The 23200-nt window shown below is 42.3% G+C and overlaps 3 protein-coding genes and 1 long non-coding RNA gene across 6 annotated transcripts in view; 1 reads left to right on the top strand and 3 right to left on the bottom strand.

Moving 5' to 3' along the window:
• taok2a (TAO kinase 2a) overlaps nucleotides 1-5457 on the bottom strand; it is a 28733-nt gene extending 23276 nt beyond the window's left edge. For 2 of the 3 annotated variants that reach the window (XM_086290275.1, XM_086290276.1), the window contains exon 1: nucleotides 4957-5456. The gene's annotated coding sequence lies outside the window, so the exon portion shown is untranslated. Of the gene's footprint in view, nucleotides 1-4956 lie in introns of all 3 variants that reach the window. The other variant, XM_086290274.1, reaches the window with a different exon arrangement.
• Nucleotides 5458-10524: 5067 nt separating this feature from the next.
• Nucleotides 10525-14283, bottom strand: LOC147333232 (heat shock 70 kDa protein 1). The gene is made up of 2 exons (XM_086290273.1): nucleotides 14127-14283; nucleotides 10525-13350 (listed from the first exon to the last, which is right to left on the bottom strand). Exon 2 carries the CDS (start codon nucleotides 13325-13327, stop codon nucleotides 11405-11407), a length of 1923 nt encoding a protein of 640 aa, XP_086146399.1. The 5' UTR covers nucleotides 13328-13350; nucleotides 14127-14283; the 3' UTR covers nucleotides 10525-11404.
• A 1987-nt stretch (nucleotides 14284-16270) lies between these two features.
• LOC147333231 (uncharacterized) lies at nucleotides 16271-18391 on the top strand. The gene is made up of 2 exons (XM_086290271.1): nucleotides 16271-16586; nucleotides 17475-18391. Exons 1-2 carry the CDS (start codon nucleotides 16327-16329, stop codon nucleotides 17743-17745), a joined length of 531 nt encoding a protein of 176 aa, XP_086146397.1. The 5' UTR covers nucleotides 16271-16326; the 3' UTR covers nucleotides 17746-18391.
• LOC147333230 (uncharacterized) lies at nucleotides 18081-19465 on the bottom strand. Its single transcript, XR_015128888.1, has 2 exons — nucleotides 19208-19465; nucleotides 18081-18349 (listed from the first exon to the last, which is right to left on the bottom strand). It is a non-coding gene; the product is annotated as an uncharacterized LOC147333230 (long non-coding RNA).
• Between the last annotated feature and the right edge of the window lie 3735 nt (nucleotides 19466-23200).

Raw genomic sequence — 23200 nt, 5'->3', positions numbered from 1 at the left:
CATGAAAATGGGTCTGAGGGAGGAGCAGAATCATGACATGCATTTAATGAAATGCCTGGCATGTGTTTTGGCTGCTGTATGTGGAGATCAGTGTACGACTTCGCTGTTACGCTCCGACTCAAATCAACACCGATTTAAATAAATCCACAAAAATCCAAAGAGAGAGGCCGAATCATCAGAGCGGTGGATGTAATCTGAGGCTGCACACTGAGCCGTGCTTATTGACATCCTTCTGTAACGGGGTTAATGTGGCGCTCATCCTCTGAGCGTCAGCTGCAGCCCCGAGAAGAGTCGCCAGCTTAACCAGGCCTCTGCACGCCGGCCGCCGGATTCCCGTTTAACAACGCGCCCGCTCTGTGCCCGAGGTGGAGACAGATTCCCACCATCCTGCCCCCCTGACCTGAAAGCGCTTCTAAACACAGTGAAGCAATTTACAATTATGTATGGCGTGGCACTCGACAGCCTGCCGCTACAGTCAGAAGAAACACTACCCGTCTGAAAATATGACAGCAGAGGGGAAAGCAGCACCTTAATTTGCCTAAAACTTCACCGTGGTATCAAACTAGAGGCCTTTATCGTGTCAGTCAGCCTTCACTGCATATCTGAACACCCTTTGAAATTCTACTTTAATGCTTTTAAAGACCTAAACTGAAGACTGAGTTCCTTCAACACTACAACAACTGCACAATGGGTTTAAATCTCCACATAAGATCCAACAGTAATCATTACTGCTCTATTCTCTGCTTTACTGTTCAGCGCTACATATGAAATCAATCACACGTTTAAAACAAAACTTAAATATGTCATTTTAGTCTCCGTTTACTGAACAACTGTAGATGTGTAGGAGCAATGTTGGAAGTATTTTGTAGCATTTCAATTTAAAATGAGACAACACTGATATCAGTAACAATATAGTGTTATTTCTCAAGTTTTTCCAGGCGAACCCGCCTGATAAACCAGATGCTGGTATTAAAGTATTTAAAAATCCACTTTGATAAATATTTGGCTGTGAATTTTGTGCATCTATTGGTTGGAAAACTAAGAAACATCAATGGTAATACCACGGTTAAAGGGTGTTCATTACTGCATGTGCATCATTTTATTCAGAGATTAGTTTATTGATTCTGGTTAGAGTAGGGCGATATGGCCAGAAATATTTATCACGATATATATTTGAAAATTTGCGATAACGATATAACTGACGATATAATTGATGCGAGACAAAATACAACTCCACAACTTTACTAGCGCAAAAAAAAAAAACCCATCCATTTATTTTCACTTAAATAAGCTGCTGTTTTTTATGTGCATTAAAGTTATATAAACATTTAACAGTGCAAATGCAAATTCCTTGATGAAAGTTAACCAAAGGCATCTCCAGTAGAAATGTGCTGACATATCCTGAGTTAACCATGTATAATATCCACTGAAGTTAAAAAGAGGAGCTTTGCAGCATTAAACTGCAGTGTGCCAAATAAAAAAGTCAAATACGGACTTTTCCGACCATAAGGTGCACGGGAATATAATGCACATTAAGCATTTGTCTCTAACCATCAGGAACCTTCACGTTAACTTTTATCGAGTGGAAAAGTGTTAGTGTTCGTCCTCCAGCTTCACTGTTTATGTCATGCCAGTGGTTCCCAAACTTTTTTTGCTGGGCCCCCCTTGTTTTACAAGAAAAATGTTTGCGCCCCCTCCCCCTTCTCGCGCGTGCACGCGCTCACACATCCTCCAACCACACACACCCATATTTTGTCCCCCCACCCCACCCCTCCCCCGCAATGGCTCTGCGCCCCCCCCTAGGGGGCGGGCCAGACACTTTGGGAAGGTCTGTGTTATGCTAACATAGCTGTGTCGCTAGCGATCACGTAGCACATCATTATATAGCAGCTAGCCCAACTTCAGTAACCCTACAAACGTCACTGCTGTTTAGTTTCCTGTCTTCATTTATGTTGGAAGTGATAGTAGAGCTGTACGTTTGAATGCTTCATAAATCTCTCAGTCAGAACATGCTACATCATGTTTGGGTAACTAGCGAAGCTAGCAAGCTAACTTCCTGTTAACTTCTAACTCTGTTAAATGTAATGAATTCTGTTTTCATGGTTGCCTGGATGTTAAACTTCATAGTTACACCTGGTAAAGCAGCAACGCTGATCATTTTATTAAAGATGAAAGAATTTAGACAGTTTAACTCTCAGTGATGCTGCAGTGTTCGTTTGACTTTAGGACCCAGATTACTCCCAGATTTACGAGCACCTTAGTCCAACAAATACGGCAATAACGACGGCCGCTTGCATGTTCTACAAAAAAAATCTGCTTTGTTGTGTATCTGACAGACGAAAGCTAAACCTGAAGTTGCAGCATTTTTACAAACCAGTTCTGGTTCATCCGTTTCACTCAACGATCCGCTTTCTCCCTTCTCATTCTCTGTCGCCACCATGCTTTTTCGGCCGTTAGTTAGCGTATGAAAACAAAGGCACTGCGCATGCCCATATTCTATCGCGATATTTCATTTTCTTATCGTTGCCTAACGGTATTACCGTGAACGGTATAATATGGCCGAGCTCTAATTCTGGTACTCTTTATTTCCTCTTATGTTTGAGGTTTGACTTTCTGATGGATTTTATCTCACATTACCTCGGATGTCATCAGGAAAGACATTTTTATTTATTTTAGCTGAGCTCATGTCTCTTTTTTTATTTTATTTCTGTACACCCTTTGTGAGTAAATATTTCCATTATTAAAAGCTTGTTGAACAGCAGCAGTGTTGAGGCATCTCATCTGTTGGGTCCATAAATCTTTATTTAAAACAATTATGCTTTTTAATTTTGTCCATTTCCCCCCTTGTGGTAGTGAAATCGGATAGTACAGAGTTTGATTTCCTAGTATTCTAACAACCCTGAGCATTACTGTATTTTTATAATCACGTTTAATTCAAATTGTTTTTATGTATTCTTACTGTGCTCACAGACCACTTTAAAATGTAACTGATGTTTCATCTTTAAGCTGTTTATCAACTGTTCAGCTGAATTACATTTTGAGCCTTCTCATTGGCTCGTCAGTCACCTGTGAAGCACTAAGATAAATAAAAGGTGTTAAATACAATGACTGCGTATGTGACAGGGACATTTGAGAAGCAGCTCTCCACAGTGTGGCTCAAATTAGCATCAGACTTGTTTTTGATGGCGGCTGAAAAAGCCAGACTCAGAGCGGACAGGAAGAGAACCAGGCCAATTTCCAAAATAAAAGACCTCGTACGATCTAAATGTTTCTGGTGTGGTCTGAAGCTTTACAGCTTTACTTCCCGTTAGTCTGACAAAGACCTAAATAAAAAAAATGTTTAAAATCCACTTAAAACTGCACTGATTCTGTTATCTGTGTATAATCCACAACAGATGACATCTCCAGGCCTACTCCCACCTGCTTCAGGTAACAGCCTCATGTGGACCTCAAAGACAAACGTCTCCACAAATTTCTCTTTTTAAACCTTTCGTATTACTTAAAAACACTTCAGACATTTGGGCCCTTTACAATCTTTTTTAACGCATTTCTGAGGCTGTGCAGATGCCTGACAAAGATGATCACAGTAGAAATAACAGCAGCATTCAAATGGGGTCATGTTGACTCTGTTGCATAAGGTCTTTGTTGTGTTCATGGCTAGGTAAAATTTTATGAAACATCAGACTCGAGTTTTGGGACGCATGCTGCTGCGTGTCGAGTAACAAAGGTCGGTCGCCATTATTGTTTGACTTCTCAGGTTCACGGTTAACTGCAGCCATCGTTTCTGAGGCGAGAAGACATCTCGTGGTTTCTATTTTTGTCCCTGTTCTGAGGAACGGGACCGCTCCCGCAAGCTTGAACATGCAAGACTAGGAAAGCAAGTTTCCTCAACTTCCTACATGGAAAAACAAACTCACACTAGTTCAGTCAAGTTACATTTTTGTTTGGCAATAAAATCAAGAGAAAGGAAAAAGGGAAGCAGAGCCACAGACTGCTCTTTTTAAACAAAGCATGATGTGAAATGTTGTGCGTCAGTGGTGCTGAATGACCTCAATCACATGGCTGAATTTTAGCTCGAAGCTGCAAACAGTTTTGCATAATTAAAGCCAAGATGTTGCGAGCCTTGTGCAGTCATGTGGAGGCCAATGGCTCATATTTAGTCAAACGTAAGAGGTTTGATACGAGTGTGTGGCCCAAACTTTCCTTTGGGGCAACACAAACATGTAACAGTTACACAAAGTGAAAGCTGAATGCTTTTCCGTGACTTGATGCCAAATCTCCTGAGGCAGGAGGAGGAGAGTTGGGGTCTTTATAACAAACCCAATTTCTCCAATGTTATTTAGGAGGAAATAAGGACACTGGAGATGTGTGGCTCTGATTTTAAGGCTTACATAAGCACTGCATGGAGAGCTGGTCCAAAACGGAAACCTCACATCCATTAAGATAGTTTGATTTGGATACAGAAGCTCCAAACCGGCCTGCACTCCACCCTCACAGATATCTTATCAGCTGCTTTAGTAAGCCGGTTATTGGCTGTTTTGTTCGGCATTTAAACTCAGATCGTTTCTCTAAAAACACTGATATACTTTCAGTTACACGAACGACTGCTTGGAGACTGCTGGGTCAGATTTAGATGGCTGCGTGTCCTAGCTTGGATTTGTTAGGTTCGCTCGTAATTATCAATTATCTTACTAAATACACCTGAAAAAAAAAGAAAAGCAACAGAAAAATGTAGGACCGTAATTTAAAAACAACTTCAAAAAATACCTGCAGCTTTACTGCGCCAAACTCCCAACTTTAACATCTCTCTCTTAACGGCTAAAAAATGATCACAAATACTTTAACTACGGTGACATTTTTACTATTTTTCTTTACGAATATCTTTTAAAAAAAAGCACTGGCACATTAGGGGCCCTCCACTTAGCCCGTGTGGAGCCGCTAACTAACGGTACTCACCGCGGCTTATTGTGGTTCCGCTCTGAACCGAAAAACAACCGATAGCAGCCGAGCTAATAGTAGACCTCAATCCTCATAGCCCGGAATCCCTCTCCGCAAACAGTCACCACCACGTCCGGGGCATTTCCACCCAGGTCGCTGCTGATATTTGTGAAGTTAATGCGGGGTTTCCAGATGTCACAGACCGGCTCAGACTCGAGGCTCGCCTTCGTCCTGCGATCTTAGCCGCTGCTAACTGGTTAGCTTAGCTCGGATAGCCTGAGAGCTAACATTAACCGGAGCCGTCCTGCGGGGTGTGGCTGCTGTTTCTCCGCGCCGCTGCTCCTCCGAGCATACTGTCCAGCTGCACCAACTTTTCTGAAAAAAAAAAAGCATAAAAAGCAGCCTGAAAATCCGCGCCCCGTCCCCGGGCCGGGCGTGTTTTCTTCCCCCGTTTTTGTTCTTGCTAAACACAAGATGGCACGGGCTGGCGGGGCGGGACTCAGAGCGGTGACCGGAAACCGCTGTCTTCTACTTCCGACAAGGGTCCCGCTTCACAAATAAAAGGGTATAAATAAACCGACCTACATGATATTAATAATCTAGTACAAACGCTCCAAGGCTTGATTTCATGATTATTTTTACGAGACTGCGGTTAATATCCAGAACTTATAAATTCAGCCGGAGAGGGAGAGCTTTAAAAACGAAAGATTATTCACACGATGAACTACAGCAGGGATTTATGTAGAAATCTCCTGAAGCTAATAAGATACTGTAAAAATATTATAATAATGAATGTACAGGAAATAATATATATGGTGTACATGTATGTTATGTGAGGTGGTGTGCTGATTTTTTCATAGTGATGGACAGCGTGATAGATGAGGTCTAGTCTATGATATTTGCAGATAACACTCAGATCTGTAGTGACAGTCGGGAGTAGGTAGAGGAGAGCTTTAAGAAGTGGAGGTATGCTCTGGAGGGAGAGGAATAAAAGTCAGTGGAAGCAAAAGGTGTTGTGTGTCATGTGTCACAGGTGTGTGAATTTGTTTATAATGGAGCACTGTAACAAAAAATAATTTCCCCCAGGGATTAATAAAGTATTCTGATTCTGATTCTGATGAGAGGTAGACTGGTGGGAAAAAAACATGCAAGGTGCAAAGGTGGCGAAAGTATATTGGTTTAAATACCTGGGGTCAACCATCCACAACAACAGAGAGTGCACAAGAGAGGTGAAGAAGAGAGTGCAGCCCGGGTGGAGTGGGTGGAGCCAACTGTCAGGCATGATGAGAAACAGAAGGAGAGCAGCAAGAGTGAAAGAGAAGGTTACAGGATAGTGATCTTCGGTCTGGAGATGGTGGCACTGATAAACAGACAGACAGAGCTGAACATGTTCAGATCTTACAATATAGAAAATATTTTGACCTTTCGTATTTTAGACATGTTAAAGATTGACCCATTTGCAGCCATTTCGGACTCTTGGTTCAGCAAAAGGAACATTCCAGTTGTGCCTAATCAGACTTTTTTATGCATTAAAAAGTAAAAATCATAATATTAGGCATTAAATAGTAACATTAAGCTGCAGTCCTCTGTCATAAATTTCCTCCAGTTACTCAGTATTTTCTCATCGACTTTCAATACAGGACATTTACTATCATTGTGGGTTACCAATGTCTTTATTCAGCTAAATTATGTAAGTAATATAAAATGTCTTGATTGATCTGTACTTATTTCTTCAGCTTGTGGCAGTTAGTCCTGTGCATACTTTTTTTTTCAATTTGTTCAAAATTAAAAGAAACCAATTTCACCGTACACTAATGAGAAAATTATGTGAGTTTGTCTTTACCGGGAAAAGAAAATGAGAGGTGGTGGCAGTATTGATTGTTGTGCATGAATGCTGTAAAGCTGCTCAGTTCTGATAAAAAAAAAAAAAAAGTGTCATTCAGGCTCTGAAAGGTGTTAAATAGTGACATCTGGTGGTATTTCTGCGTACTGCAGTGCCTGTTTTCATATATGCGGTGCCATGCGTTCTTGATTTATCCTTGTACAGAGATGGTTTCCTGATCCTCTTTTTACCTAAAGGCCAGTGGCGTGTCTAGAAAATTTTTGTTGGGGGGGCCAGGTAGGGGCACAGATTTGGAGAAGGGTGGCAGATTTAATTGGCAGATAATGTTTTAAAAAAAAATTCTACCAACCCTTAACCATAATTCAATAATCCTATAAACCTAATAACCAAATGCACTTTTAACTCTTATTAGAATGAGATTTTAACCACTACGGTGCAAAGTTTTTAGATACTGCGTTGATAAAGTACAAGAGATACAATCAGTGCTTTGTCAGTGTTTACTCAGCAGTCAAGGACAACAATATTTGCATAGTATTTTTACTGACATATAGTGCACATATGTTTTGGGCAAAAACATTTTTGAAAATTAAAATACGAACATTTGTAACAAACAATTGACAAATTAGCCAATGCAAAACTTTATCTGCCTGTTAAAAAAAGAAGATAATCTTCTCACAAACTGGTGTTTGATTTTGAAACAGGAAAAAAGTGGGGAAACAACTGAAAAGACTAACATTTGAATGAAACCTGAAAGCAAGTAAATACTTTCTATGCTGCCTTATCGTAAACTTTGGTAATATTGATAAAGAACAACACTGGCTGATGATAAAATACAGTCAGCTGGCATGGTGACACTGCCAGTATTAACCTGCAGGGCTGGACTGGGACAAAAAAATTGGGCATTTTTACTACAGACCGACCCACCAGGTAGTAAAGCCATAAAGACTTTGACTGAAAACAAACCCTGTTGTGACAGTGATGTACAGTCTTGTTGGTATATGTATGATTTCTATACATTTTACGTCAGATAAAAACTTTGGTTGTAAGATTTAGATAATTATTTAATAAAAGCTAGATATTTTAAATGAGAATAAGAAAGAAAAGTATTTCTTTGTGCCCACCTTTCCCTGTTAATGCCCTACCTGGCCCCCTGGCAAAACTTTGCTAGACCCGCCCCTGCACAGTTACCAGCTGTCAGCTACATAAAAAAGGATCCTGGTGTTATTTGTCTCTCAGAAACAGTTCATAACTTCCCTTCAACTCATTCATGTCACCTAAAAGGTAAACCTGTTTCTCCATCACCTGTTCAGCTCTGATGGTTCAGTAAGGACATCTCCTGGTTTCATCTTCATGTTTCCCTCTCACCACATATCTAAACAGACATCATGACCAGCAGCTTTACAGCTGTGGCTCCAGCAAACATCAGCTGATACTAGAAATTAATATTAAATACATTCTAACAACAGCCGATCAAGCTTAAACGTGCTGCTGTTGTTTAGCACAACATCTGCTGGTTTCCTCTTTCTGGCGCAAAGTGGGCGATAAACAAGAGAGAAAAGCTGATCAGCTGATCATTGATCAGTTTCATGATTGAAGTAGCAACAGGAGAGGGAGGGGGAGAGAATGAGAGAAGAGGCAGCTGTGCAGCATAAAGACAGAATAAATCCAGCTTTGTGTCTTTTTTCCATTCTAGCTAAAGTCCGGGACAAACTGCGTCTCTTCTCAGCTCAATATGAAACGTGTAATATTTTCTCTGAATGAGGGACCATTCCATTTTTTTAAGGAGCCGTTGGCAACTCTACTAACCTTATGAATAAAATAAAGTTCACTATCAGTAACATCATAGCACCCACCCAGCTGTATAAAAACTCCGTCAAACTGGCTAGAACGCAGTATGAGTTATTGCAACTGACAGTAAAAAGTCAGCAACATGAAAATAAACTCCACCTAAACTTGGTTTATATCTGACCCAGATAGACTGCAGGTCATAACTTCTTACCTGAAGTTCAGTTCACCTGACACTCGGACTGGCGGCTGCCTCGGGTCTCTCCTCCTGCCTCCCCTTCCCTCATCCACCTGTTGCCTCTGTGGAAGCCCCGTCATAGCCACCACCAAACAACGGAGTTATTTCTACACATCGACCTGCATCTGGCCAATCCACCACCTCTCATTGTTCATGCCATTACAAAAAAAATAAAAAATAAGTCACTGGGGATATGCCCGGTATGCCCGATGGCCAGTCCAGCTATGTTAACCTGCAACCAAATCTGCAGCCCCATACAGCAATGTTACGACTTAGATTACATCTTATAACTCATAACTCTTATGTTAGCTGCCCTCAGTAGCATACTGTCTGAAATATTCCACAGCTGCAATAATTCTTTAAGTGTTATTTTTTCCTTGGTATTCTAATTTCACCGAAGTTTACTAAACTCAACAAACTTGATATTACTTACCGGGACATTTATTCTGTCCTCATTTTCTTTCACCGAAAAATTGTTTCCTGCAGTGCCATCTTTCGCGCTTGGCTCTCCTACCTTTGCTAACGTGATGCGCATAGCGCAGAAGCGATGCTGCATTCACTTACACTCGGATATCTGAGCGTCACCGTGAAAACATAATCGGACATTTGATATTTGATTGAATTTTATTGTTTTGCCTTTGGGGTGGCACCTGGGGTGGCCAGTCTGGTTTGGGGGGTGGCCTGTGCACCCCCAGGCCACCCCGCTGGACACGCCATTGCTAAAGGCCTCAAACAGTTTGCACAAAAATTCAGTATTAATGATCTCTGGTCTAACCGGATGACAAAATTCAAATTCAAATTCAAATTCAAATTTTTATTTGTCACGTACACAGTCATACACAGTACGATATGTAGTGAAATGCTTGGACAACTGCTCGTGACCTAAAGAAAACAAAAAAGGAAAAGGCTATGAATAAGATAGGAAATAAATATGAAAAATTAAAAAGAGTAAATTTAACTAGGAAGGAATAAAATATAAATTAAGGTTAAAAATGAAATAACTGTACAACACAAATTAGAATGAAGGGTAAATTTAACTGGGAAGAATAAGATAAAATATATAAATTAAAGTTGAAAATAAAATAACTGTACAACAAAATACACAATATAGAACTATATAAGAATGTATGAAGAAATCTAAATATAAATAAATATATACACAATAACAGCAGCTGTACAAGTATTAACCGGAAATGAAGAATATAGTGACCAGTGTTGTGCAAAACCAATGTCCAGAAAGTCCAGTGTGTGTGTAAGAACTGTATGTGTGGGTCAGGACTGTGTGGTGGTGTGATTGAGAGACCGTATCGCCTGCAGGAAGAAGCTCCTCCTCAGTCTCTCTGTGTTGGTCTTCAGGGAGCGGAATCGCTTTCCTGACCTCAGCAGAGAGAACAGTCTGTTGTTGGGATGGCTGAGGTCCTTCACGATCTTCCTGGCCTTGGTCCAGCACCGCCTGCTGTAGATTGAGTGCAGGTCAGGGAGCTCGGAGCGGATGGTGCGCTCAGCTGACCGCACAACCCTCTCTAGAGCTCGTCTGTCCTGCATGGTGCTGTTCCCGAACCAGGTTAAGATGTTTCCCGCCAGGATGCTCTCTATGGTGCACGAGTAAAAGTTCCTGAGCACCTTGGAGGGCAAATTCAGGCAAATTCAGATGGAGAAATGTTTCAAAATGCAGTGATATGTATGACAACATGGTAAATTAAACGAAGAAAAACATAAATGTATTTAATGACTGTTTTTATTGCAAAATCCAGCATTGCAAGAATATTAAAATTCATAAACACAAGTATAGCGGTTCCTTCACCTTTTCATTTACACATTATAAATAACAAAAACTAACATGAGGCCAATAGTTTGAAGTCAAAAGCTGTGTCCCAAAATGTCGGCTGCATCCTTCGGAGGACCCGGCCTTCGCGGTGTACGTGGGCCGGGTCCTTCAAAGACTGAGAAGGCCGGAAGTGCGATGCTGTGAAATGGGACGGTCTAGCCTTCAGATTTGCGTCACCGCTGTGTCGGTGGAGTTTAATAAACTCGGCCGTCTGCTCCTTGCTGTCTAAACTATAACAGGACACTGGCGTAAATTCTCGACCGTCTCACACTTCTGTTTAATCAGTTTTCTGTTTGACGTTTATTCAGCTGTGAGAAAATCCCAGAGGAACCCAGTCGATGGATTATTAAAGTTTATTTAATCTAATAACTTTGATCAACCAAACCGATTTACTCCAGAACAAATAAAACACCCAAAAAAGGCAAACAATTAAATTTTTAAGTTATCTGAGTGACTAATATATCATGTTTAACCTGAGTAGCAAAAGAGTGGGGGTCTGAAAACGATGAAGCCGAGAGTCCGCTGCCGGCTGGAGTGACCATTGAACCCCCCGGCCTGCTATCGAGCGGGTGGGTAACAGATGTCTCCGAAAACGTCGGCACACTTTTGCAAATATACGATTTCTTGATAAACCAAGCAGACATTTGTAATTTACACAGCTGCTTTCTCGCCTTAAAATATGTTAAAAGTTTATTTTGTGGCCCACAGCTAAAGAGTCTGATGTGAGTGTTCAACAGTCCCAGTGAGCTCAGAGTCCATCTTCAGGGCCTCTTTAGTCCACCTCCTCAATAGTGGGACCCTGGGAGCCGGCTTGTGCCTGCTCTCCACAGGTAGCACCAGTGGGCATCCCTCCCTGATACAGCTTGCTGATGATGGGGTTGCACACTTTCTCCAGCTCTTTCTGCTTGTGTTGGTACTCCTCTTTATTAGCCAGCTGGTTGTTCTCCAGCCAGGCGATGGCCTCGTCACATTTCTCGACCACCTTCTTCTTGTCCTCCTCGCTAATTTTGCCCTTCAGGTTGTCGTCCTGCATGCTGCTCTTCATGTTGAAGGCGTAGGACTCCAGGGAGTTCTTGGTGGCGATTTTGTCCCTCTGAAGGTCGTCCTCGGCTTTGTATTTCTCTGCGTTCTGCACCATCCTCTCGATCTCTTCTTTGCTCAGTCGGCCCTTATCGTTGGTGATGGTGATCTTGTTCTCTTTGCCGGTGCTCTTGTCCACTGCAGACACGTTCAAAATGCCGTTGGCGTCAACGTCGAAGGTGACCTCAATCTGCGGGACGCCTCGCGGGGCGGGCGGGATCCCCGTCAGCTCAAACTTGCCCAGCAGGTTGTTGTCCTTGGTCATGGCTCTCTCTCCTTCGTAGACCTGGATCAGGACGCCGGGCTGGTTGTCGGAGTAGGTGGTGAAGGTCTGGGTCTGCTTGGTGGGGATGGTGGTGTTGCGTTTGATCAGGGCCGTCATAACCCCTCCGGCCGTCTCGATACCCAGGGACAGAGGCGCCACGTCCAGCAGCAGCAGGTCCTGAACGTTGCCAGAGGTGTCACCCGAGAGGATGGCGGCCTGGACGGCGGCGCCGTAAGCCACGGCCTCGTCTGGGTTGATGCTCTTGTTCAGCTCCCGGCCGTTGAAGAAGTCCTGCAGCAGCTTCTGGATTTTGGGGATTCGGGTGGAGCCTCCCACCAGGACGACATCGTGGATCTGTCCCTTGTCCAGTTTGGCGTCCCTCAGGGACTTCTCCACCGGCTCCAAGGTTCCCCTGAACAGGTCGGAGCATAGCTCCTCAAAGCGAGCCCTGGTGATGGAGGTGTAGAAGTCGACGCCCTCAAACAGAGAGTCGATCTCGATGCTGGCCTGGGAGCTGGAGGACAGGGTCCTCTTGGCCCTCTCACAAGCTGTGCGCAGCCTCCTCAAGGCTCTTTTGTTCTGGCTGATGTCCTTCTTGTGCTTCCTCTTGAACTCCTCCACAAAGTGGTTCACCATACGGTTGTCAAAGTCCTCTCCGCCCAGGTGGGTGTCTCCGGCCGTGGACTTCACCTCAAAGATACCGTCTTCGATGGTCAGGATGGACACGTCGAAGGTGCCCCCACCCAGGTCAAAGATCAGGACGTTCCTCTCTCCTGACTTGCCTTTGTCCAGACCGTAGGCGATGGCGGCCGCCGTGGGCTCGTTGATGATCCTCAGGACGTTGAGGCCCGCGATGGCGCCCGCGTCTTTAGTGGCCTGTCGCTGGGAGTCGTTGAAGTATGCCGGGACCGTGATGACAGCGTTGGACACCTTTTGGCCCAGGTAGGCCTCTGCGATCTCCTTCATCTTCACCAGCACCATGGAGGAGATCTCCTCGGGGTAGAAGGTCTTGTCCTCCCCTTTGTACTCCACTCCGATTTTGGGCTTCCCTCCATCTGAAATCACCTTGAAGGGCCAGTGCTTCATGTCCGCCTGCACCACAGGTTCATCAAACTTTCTTCCAATCAGCCTCTTGGCATCAAACACAGTGTTGCTGGGGTTCAGAGCCACCTGGTTCTTGGCTGCGTCCCCGATGAGCCTCTCGGTGTCTGTGAAGGCCACATAGCTGGGGGTGGTCCTGTTGCCCTGGTCGTTGGCGATGATTTCTACTTTCCCGTGCTGGAAAACCCCCACACAGGAGTAGGTGGTGCCCAGGTCGATGCCGATCGCTACGCCTTTAGCTGAAGACATCTTGATTACGTTGACTTAGTCTCCTAAAGAGGAGGCGAAAACATCAGAGAGGAACATTAACAAATACTGACAGAGGCAACAACAACTTCTGTTTATGGAGCGCTAAATTAAGTCAAACTATGGGTCCTTAAAATAACAAAGTTGTACAATTTGTGCAAATGTTGAGATTTTAAGTTTTAAATATAACTAAATTTTTTTAAATCATGCCCGCCTCTCGCCCTATGACAGCTGGGATAGGCTCCAGCGCCCCCCGCGACCCTGAAAAGGATAAGCGGAAGCGAATGGATGGATGGATTTTTTAAATCTTGCATTAAACATTGCTGCATTTAAAAATAAATCAGTACAGTCTTCCCTAGTCCAACTGAGTATATATTTATTATTGAATATGGTCTCGTGACTCTGCACGATTAATACTGTATTTTCTAGAAGGCAGCCATGATTTTAGGTGCTGGGTACAGATATAAATCCACCTCATGTCTAAACCTTATTTAAAAATCAGTAGATTTTTATTTAAACATTTTTAAATCAAATACTGCAGTAGTTATCTTTTATAACTGACACTTTTCCAACACCGGAACAACACTGAAACACTTAAATAAAAAGTTAAAAAATAAAGCTTATTTCATAAAGATGTAGAGGAATTGTAATTTTTGAGTTTTCGTCCAGCCACTAATGAATGAAGCTTAATTAAATAAACTTTAAAAGTATCCCTGAACATTATATTTCTTAAGCTTAATATTTAAGAAACTAATTTCGTTGAACAGAACATTATTTCAAATAAACTATAAATGAAACTCACTCTCGCTGACAGATGAAGATCGTTTAGAAGATGAATGAAGCTCTTGTTCTTCTCCTCTGTAGCATTTGTCTCGTCCAGCTCCTGTCGGTGGTCTGATGTCAGGGTCTCTAACCGGCACAGTGACTTTATACGTTCCTCGCTGACTTCTCGTGAGTTCTCGAGCTTTCCCGTGACTCTCGTCCAATCACAGTGCTCCGCGGTGAGCTCTGCGTGGTGACGTCACCGGGAGAAGTTTCTACCAGCTTCTCCGAGAATCTCATAGAAGAAGGTCAGAACGTGGAAAAATGATAGATAGATAGAACAAATCTGAGTCAGCGGATGTGGGCAGGGGAAAAGGCTAAGTTCTGTAACTCTGAGTCACTAAACATGAAACAAAGCAAGGTTTTTCACCTTTGAATACGATATTATCACCATCATCGACTAAAATCCGTTTCGTTGCAGCGATAATTAACTAGAATTACCTAGAATTAACATAAATCCTTTAAAATTACACATTTTGGGATAAAGTTCGCTTGATAGAAGAAGAAAATCGCTGAAGTATAATTCATCTAAGCTCTCTCGGTGCAGTGAAACTGCCGTCTGCTCCTTGCTATCTAAATTATAACTATTTATAAATTATAAACTCTCGACCGTCTCACGCTTCTGTTTAATCAGTTTTCCGTTTGATGTTTATTCAGCTGTGTGAAAACCCTCCCGAGGGATTAATAAAGTTTTATTTAATCTAATCTAGTAACTTTAATCACAGCCAAACCGATTTACTCAGGGAAAAAAACACTGAAAAAAGTCAAACAATAACATGTATGAGTTATTTAAGTGACTTATATATAATGTTTAACCTGAGTAGCGAAAGTCCGCAGAGATTTGAAGACGATGTGACCGGAGTTTGCTGTTCTCCCCGGCTCAGATATCTGAAGTTTACATTCTCGCCTGAAAATGTGTTAAAAGTTTATTATGCGACCCAGAGAGAGTAATAAGAGCAATATTAAAGCTCAGTAGCTGCAGTAGTAGTAGCCATTGTTGGAAACTGGAATTGGCTGGGCCAATCTGGGATATGGTTTTTCAATTTTGTTGTCCGGGTGGAAAATCGGGAGAAATTCGGGAGAATGGTGGCTCCGGGAGATTTTCGGTAGGGGCACTGAAATTCGGGATTCTCCCGGAAAAATCGGGAGGGTTGGCATGTATGCAATATTTTTGACTATTTTAAAGAAAAAGCAGTAAAGATGAAAAGAATTAGAAAGAAAGAAATAACACATAAAAATGTTTGTGACTATTCTGTGAGGTAAGTGGTGGAAGAAAAAAGTTTGATTACGAGTTAATAAACAGAAATATATAAAATGCAACTTTACAGGTTAAAATCAAAGAACTATTTCACTCGGAGGTGTTATTCTCATTTCATTCCACTAGATGTCACCAAAGTAAGGTTTAAATCAACAGAGAGCAGGAAGTAAGGACTGCGGTCAGAGAGGAATGATCCAGGGGCGGTTTTAGCCCATTTTAATCAAAATTCATCAAAGCACCCCCAAAGATTTCTTACTTTTTTGACAATATTTGGTACAGGATAGTGTCATATTTTTTGTGTGATACACTACAAAAATATAGAAACTTGGTTGAGATATTTTAACAACAAAGATACCCCCCCCCTCCCAAAATGGTTTGTTCCAGCTCTCCCCTGCTCTGGCTCTAGCTACTGCCAGAGCGATGGCGGCTGAGACGCAGCAGAGGGAGGTGGAAGAGCCTGGCTTAAAACAGGACATGTTAGCTGCCTTTAACCTTGCGTTACTCTTTGTACAGTTGGTAGGAGTCAGACCATGTTTCTTTTAGCTGAAAAACATGACACCAGGTAACCTGCAGTGTGGGAAACGTGTTTCCCCACGATGTTTGCTGCCCTACAATCCGTCCTGCTCTGTAGTGAAATCAGTGATATTTGACCGCCCTGTTGCTCCCATTGAAATGTATACAGCCTATTTAAAATCTAACGGTGTGTTCACACCGAACGCGATGGACGCGAATAAAACGCCCCAAACGCCCCTAATTTGACGCGTGTACATTCGCGTCTCAACGCGTGTCCAAGAAAAATCCATCGCGCGTCAAAATCGTGAACCGGAAATGTGGGAGGAATGTGGGAGGGAGTTGTGCCAGACCTGGTTTTGCAAGATGGCAGCTGTCGAGCTAGCGCTTGAAGAGAGAGTCTCCCTTCTCTATGTACTGTGGAGAGCAGAGCAGCAGCGTAAAAGACGTCCTCGCCGTACCTGGGTCCATCAGGTCCTCCAGAGGCATGAGCAGTTTGGTGAGTTTCACCACTTGCTCCAGGAGCTGCGCCTGGATGACGGCCGATTCCAGCGCTATCACCGTCGGCCAGTTTGAGGACCTGCTTTCCCTCGTCGGTCCCAGCATCGCCCGCCTAGACACCAACTACAGACGCTCAATCCCACCTGCAGAGCGCCTGTCCGTCTGCCTGAGGTTAGTAAAACTATTTAATACGGTAATCCTTTATTGATATCTGTGCTAATATGCTAATCCATCCAGTTATACACTGCTAACATGGATGTGCTATGCTAACAGTGAATGCTGTCGGTGTTTACTGAAAGCAAACTGTGGTACAGAGACGACTCTTTATAATATTTCTAGTGATACTCAGAAGCTCTCATCAAGTCCCGATTTAATTCGATTTATGCTGTTATCAGTGTTTGCATGATAGCATGGCTGTGGTGTCACATCAATGTATGCGCTCGGTGTTTGCTGATATCAAACTGTAGCATTAGGACCACTGAGTTAACCTTTGTAGTGATACTCACTCCTTTTTATTTAGACCTGGTTTAATTCTGGGATAGTTGAATATTTGTATATAATCCCTGTAGCTGTCAGACTCTATAGCAGGGGTCACAGCCTTTATTAAAACAGAGTTAGATAAAACTGTGAACAGTTTGGTTCATCTCTAGTTACATGGTTCTATCTTGATAAGCTGTCTTATCACAGATTAATTTTTCAAAAATATTAATGATTTAAGCAAGGAAAGGGCTACATGTCAACATACAACTCTTTATTTCTATTAATGTCTCACTTCATTCCTACCTGATTGACATGTTTAGGAATTATGAGTGATTGGCTCACTGTAGTTGTGAAAGTTGCTACCAATCAAATTATGATATGTTAAAGTTAAAACAAAACACAACTGTTTTAGATATTATCTAATATACATTTTGTAATTATCCTTATAATTACAAAAGGTTTTATGTAAGATTCATGTTTTGTGATTTAAATCTGACATCACAAAAGTATTTTGGAATTTGAATAATGTATTTTGTAACTGCAGTACACATAATACTGATTTTGAACAATTTTGTCCAGGTTCCTTGTCACCGGGGACTCCTTCAGGACCATCGCGTTCAGTTTCAGAGTCGGTGTGTCCACGGTGAGCCAGATCACCCCCCAGGCAGCGACGTCCATCTGGGACTGTCTAGTGGACGACTTCATGGCTGTGCCTTCACCTGGAGACTGGCGCTCCATCACAGAGGGATTCCAGGAGCGCTGGAACTTTCCTCTGTGCTGTGCAGCTCTGGATGGGAAGCACATCCAGACAAAGGCACCCCATATATCATATAGGAGACACACACATTGATATACACTAAATATTCATTTCATTTCTTTTTTGTGGTGCCCAAATTGATGCACCTGCTTGATTTTGTTTAAACAATTATTGCACACTTTCTGTAAATCCAGTAAACTTCTTTTCACTTCTCAAATATCACTGTGTGTGTCTCCTGTATGATATTTAACTGACATTTTTTATTGTAACAACCAACAATTTATACAGGAAAATAATGTCTATTAACAAGGTTGCCCAAACTTCTGCATCCCACTGTATTAGTATATTTTGTCATTAGTATAATATGAAATAAATTCTACATGTGTCAAGTTGTGTGCCAACATTTGCTGTGTAGTAGAACTGAGACATTAGTCATTATAAACATTTATTTGAAATAATATTAAAAGTCTCAAACAGAAAAACATTAAACATAAATATATAAAATATAAGAATTTACAGAGAGACAGGAATAAAAAGGACCAGCTGCTCTCCAGAGCAGGAACAAGGCTGAGGAGGAAATGCTCCATTGGAGACTGGTGTGGCCTCTTCAGGGACTCCAGGATGGCCAGCTCCACCGCCGATGGACCGTCCTGGGACCCGTCCCTCATCTGCCTCGGAGCCGTCCTCCTCTGTGGGCCTGTAAAACAGCACAAAACACAAAGAAATGAGAAGGCTGCTACTAGATTTTAATTTCAATATTGGAAAAAAAAAAAAAAACAATAACAGGATATAATCAGATTGGTTGTAGATATTTAGTAAAGGTGATCACAAGGGAATCCCACCGACTAAAAAGGTATCAGTGCTTGCTGTACATACCTGTGGGTGCAGCAGCAGAAGCTCAGGGACTGGGGAGCCAGGAGAAGCAACAGGGGATGCTCTGCTGCAGAATCAGTTGGTTCTATCAATACAGTATTAAATGTTAACAGGTTGGATATAATAATCGTAGAGTAGACAGTGGTCCCTCATTTATTGCAGGGGTTCTCAGAATAACTAGCCCCTGGTCACAGTTCTCACAATTGATTCTCAAAGTGCAAACCTTTGTAGATTGCAAAACGTAAAAGTATTATTATGCCGCGGTTTGTCTTCATCTGCCCGCCACTTTCGTGCGCCTTTTTCCCTCACGGTGCAGGTGTCTATTTCCGAATGAGGCTCATAGTTATGGGTGTTTTTGTGCTGTTTTTTCTATTGGACGCGATGGTTATCAAAACCAAACGTGATAAATTTGGCAAGCGCAGGAGATTTGTCAATCAGGCTGCAGAATGCAATGCTGTACTGTGCAATAAAAAATCAGCGAAAAAGCAAAGCAGTGACGGATGAACAGCGGGACCACTGTGTGCTGTTTATTAATAAACAATAAAATATATTCCTAAATGACAACATGCATAAAAGCAGAACGGTATTTGTACGTCAGTGGGAAAATAGCGGTGGCTTGCTAGCTTTTGTGCGGCTTCCCCGGGTCAGTGAAAACTTTCAAAAGAGAAATGAATGAACTTACCAGGTTGCCCGATCTCTTCACATATCTTCCTCCAAGCTCGGTCCTTTTTATTCCTGTCTCGGTACTGAAAGCAGCTGGTGTCATACAGCTCCGAGTTGTTTGCTACCGCATTGATTAGCCTTCCCCTCCATTGAAGTATGAAAGGCTTTGGCTGGATCTGCCCCTTTGACCTAGGTAACAGCCACGTCACCAGGCTCCTGATTGGTTGTCGCGGCGCGATTTGACGCTGGAGTTCAGATTTTTCCAACTCGAGCGGTAGACGCGAAACGCGTGTATGCACAAAATGCAACACAAAAACTCACGTGCGTGGTTTTATTCGCGAGTCAAACGCGCCAGACGCGCTACACTGACGCGCGTTTCACGCGTTTTCGCGTTTTCGCGACGCAAATCTGCTTCCGAATTTTCGCGGGACCCGCAATCGCGCGTCATCGCGCCTTTCCATTGACTTTACATGTAAACCTGACGCTCTATTCGCGTCCATCGCGTTCGGTGTGAACACACCGTAAAACGTAACATTGTCTGTAGCCTGCTGTTGTTACCACTGTCCTGTTTGAAAAGGAATGAGAGAAGCTGCTTATTTTGTCATATGTGCCGATATTAAACCCAAGGTACTAACTAGCTAACTGACTGGATTCCCATTAACCTTATAACTGCTGTTGTTTGTGTGTGTGTGTGTGTGTGTGTGTGTGTGTGTGTGTGTGTGTGTGTGTGTGTGTGTGTGTGTGTGTGTGTACAGTGAGACAGCCAGGTTCATAATGGATATAAGGGCGGAAGGTCAGGAAGAATGAGGTAAGGAAACAGACAGGGAGCAGTGACAGGCACAGCAGAAACTCTTAAACTGCTTCAGAGAGTTGATCACCAAACAGTGACAGATTTGCCAACATCAAGCTGAGGCAACGTTAAAATAAAATAAAAAATCTGCAGAGCCATATTAGTATCTGCAGTAAAGATCTTTTCATACATTGTACCATAGGCATAGTTGCCTCCATTTTTATAATTTCTTTATTAATATTTTGTACATTTCAAGGACTCTTCTATTTTTGGAGTGTATTTTTATGTATCTGTATTATATTATACATACACATTAAAAGCTCACTATGAGCATCATTCATTATTCTCCCCAGTAATTAAGGTTAGGATGTATTTTTATTCCGATCCATTCTTCTTTTGCAGCATTTAAATAACCTTGATCAGATTTGATGGTTTTGTTAAAAACTTTTCAAAAAAGCGTTTTGCTTTTCTTTCACAAATGTGGGTTTAGAATTTTTTTTTTAGAATTGAGTATCGATTTATTGATTAGTATTCAAATATCTCGGTGAAAACAGAATAAAGATCTACCACAAAGCAAGAAACCACGAGACAAGGCTAATCAAAAGGTACTGGCTGAAGCATGTGCTTATTAAATTGTGTTAAAATGTACAAAACAGTGATGTCATGTTTTGTGACGAGGACCCAGGCACAGAGAGACTTGATGAATTTAAGAATCTTATGATTTAATAAAGAAATTTGCAGACTTGCACAGAGATTGTAAAATTATGATGACTGATAACGGAGACGAAGACAACAGACGATGAGGACAGAGAGGAACAGAGGGAACTCGGGACAACTGGAGACATTTAAAGATGCAGGGACTGACAGAGACAGGGAAAACGTCTCATCGTGATGAGTAAAGTTGAGCTTGCCTGGCTGAGCAGCTCTCTGGGTGCTCAGCACCCCCAAAGCTCTGATCCTAGAATCGCCCCTGGAATGATCTGCTGCTGGGAGGAGCTGATCAAATCAGAAGGAATCACATCCATGTCTGTCCTGGGACGGGGTGATGGTGCAGGAGCATGAGAGCATCTACAACGACTACTGACTGAACCTGAAGACAAACACAGAGGTTGTATAGAACAAGAGTAAAATCTGCTGAGGCACACAAACTGACTACAAGACACAGAGGAGGCAGAAAACTGAACCCAGGGAAATAATCAAACCAACACCATGAACAGAAACTAGAACACAAAAACAATTACACTCCAAATGCAAGGTTACCTGAAAAGGGGGATGGACCATAGTGCAATTCGTCCTGATTGGTGATTGGTCAAAAGTCTAGAGTGAAAGAAGGGGACTTCTGATTGGTCAAAAATGTGCAATGAAGAACACTTCTGTTCTTCATTTGGTCCGTTGTCTTTTTTTCTTTATCAGGTGATGTTTCCAGCTCCTGATGCCTGGACTGCTGTCTGTGGTCTTCAGCGTGTTATTTATTGACACAACAGTAAGCATTATCAGTGTATATACAATAAAAGCATCTAGTTTTTACTCCAACGTTGATGAGGATTTTTCTTTGGCTCTTGTGAACCAAGAGGTTGGAAAATCCCCTGAAATTACTCTTGACATTTGCACGAAGAGTCAGTGTTGGACTTTGCTGCTGCGTCGGGTCCCTTTGTCAAAGGGGAAAGAGTTTTAAAATCAGTGCAAAGTTGCTATGAGAGATGTTTTGTATTTGAAGAGGGGTCACTGAATAGTTGATTATGAAAATGGTGTGATCATACACCATGGCTTTCACAGTCACTAGATCTCAACCAGGACTATCTGGGGGAAACTTGCCTGACATAAGAGATGGATAATAGCTCTGTTGGTGTTTCTGAATCAATTCCAGGAAACACTGAAGCTGTTGGGAGGCATTTGTTGTACAATTACTTCAAAAACCTGTGTTTGCCACCTGCTTGTACACATTGCTTCTTTGTTTCTGGTCTGTTGTCTGAGCCTGTTGGTAGAAAACACTGTTTGTGTGTAACTTAATAAAAAACATATCAAACATGTTTCTCTCTATAGATTTTATTTATTTATACGTGTATGTTTTGTCAGTGACTTCGGATCTTTGTGATGCTGATTCAAAGAAGGTCAGTGAGTCTAAGGCAGATTGAAGCCCAACTTAGGCGTTCATTAAGCGAATCCACAACTCAGTTACTGTAACACAGGACACTTTATTAAAGTGGATGAAACAGGAATACAGGAAAACAGCACTGCAGGGTCGTCAGTCAGTGAACTTGATTATGAATGTAATGCGAGGAGCTTTACAAATTCAAAGTGCCTGTCGGCTGCGCTGGAATCATACACGTTACCATCAACAATATCATCGTGAATGTTACACGGAAAGTTTACAACGAGCAACATGTACTGAAAATAGCCGTACACGGGTAAATCTGCCCAGTGTGATATTAAATATATGATACACTTCATAAATCTCACATCATTTGTCATGAGCCACCAAAACACCACTGAGCACTGCTGATGTGAAGGCGCGTGGACTCTGCTCCATGAAGCTTCTGTGCGTCGGTGAAGGCAGCGACTCGGCTGAGCAGGTTCGTCTCTTCCAGCTCCAGACTTTGCTTATGGGAAGCTCATGTGTTTCGAAACACCGCGATCACGTGACCACAACCAAACCAGGTGTTGTACCTGCTGCTACGATAAGGCCAGGACAACGATTCACATTTTGTATCACACACAGTCATTTGGGCCGGGCCTTGTAGTTACTGGATGAGTGCTTTGATTGATGCCACTCATTGTTTTTGCTGTGGATTGTGATGACTAGTATAGATTATTCAGTCAGTCAACAGACTCCAGTAAATATATTGATATATAAATAACATAAATATCTCACTGGAATGATTAACAGCGTATAGATGAGAGAAAGAGAGACAGGTGGATGAGCTCCATCCACTCCTATCAGCAGAGAGCGAGAGCGCCACACTCAGCTGCAAATTCATTAAAGTGTCAATAAAAAGTTTTTCTCTGCTCAACAGAAGTTCTCAGCTCTGACTCCGTCTGTTCGCTACCTTTTTCTACTTTCAACAGAAAACTGTATTTGCTGCATTAGATGACATCATCCTCACAACAACACACGCCACCATGAAGAGTATATTCATACTGTCAACAGAGAAACACTCATTAATTACAGGCAATCTTTTTCTTAACATATTTTCTTGGCAGATGAGTTTTGTCTTTCCTTCT

The sequence above is a fragment of the Aulonocara sp. 'chitande type north' Nkhata Bay genome, linkage group LG4, assembly GCF_057382095.1.
Source record: "Aulonocara sp. 'chitande type north' Nkhata Bay isolate Kocher_YH1m ecotype deep benthic linkage group LG4, A_spYH_male_GT1.1, whole genome shotgun sequence".
Classification (NCBI taxonomy): Eukaryota; Metazoa; Chordata; class Actinopteri; order Cichliformes; family Cichlidae; genus Aulonocara; species Aulonocara sp. 'chitande type north' Nkhata Bay.
This window is presented reverse-complemented; position numbering and strand designations above follow the sequence as displayed.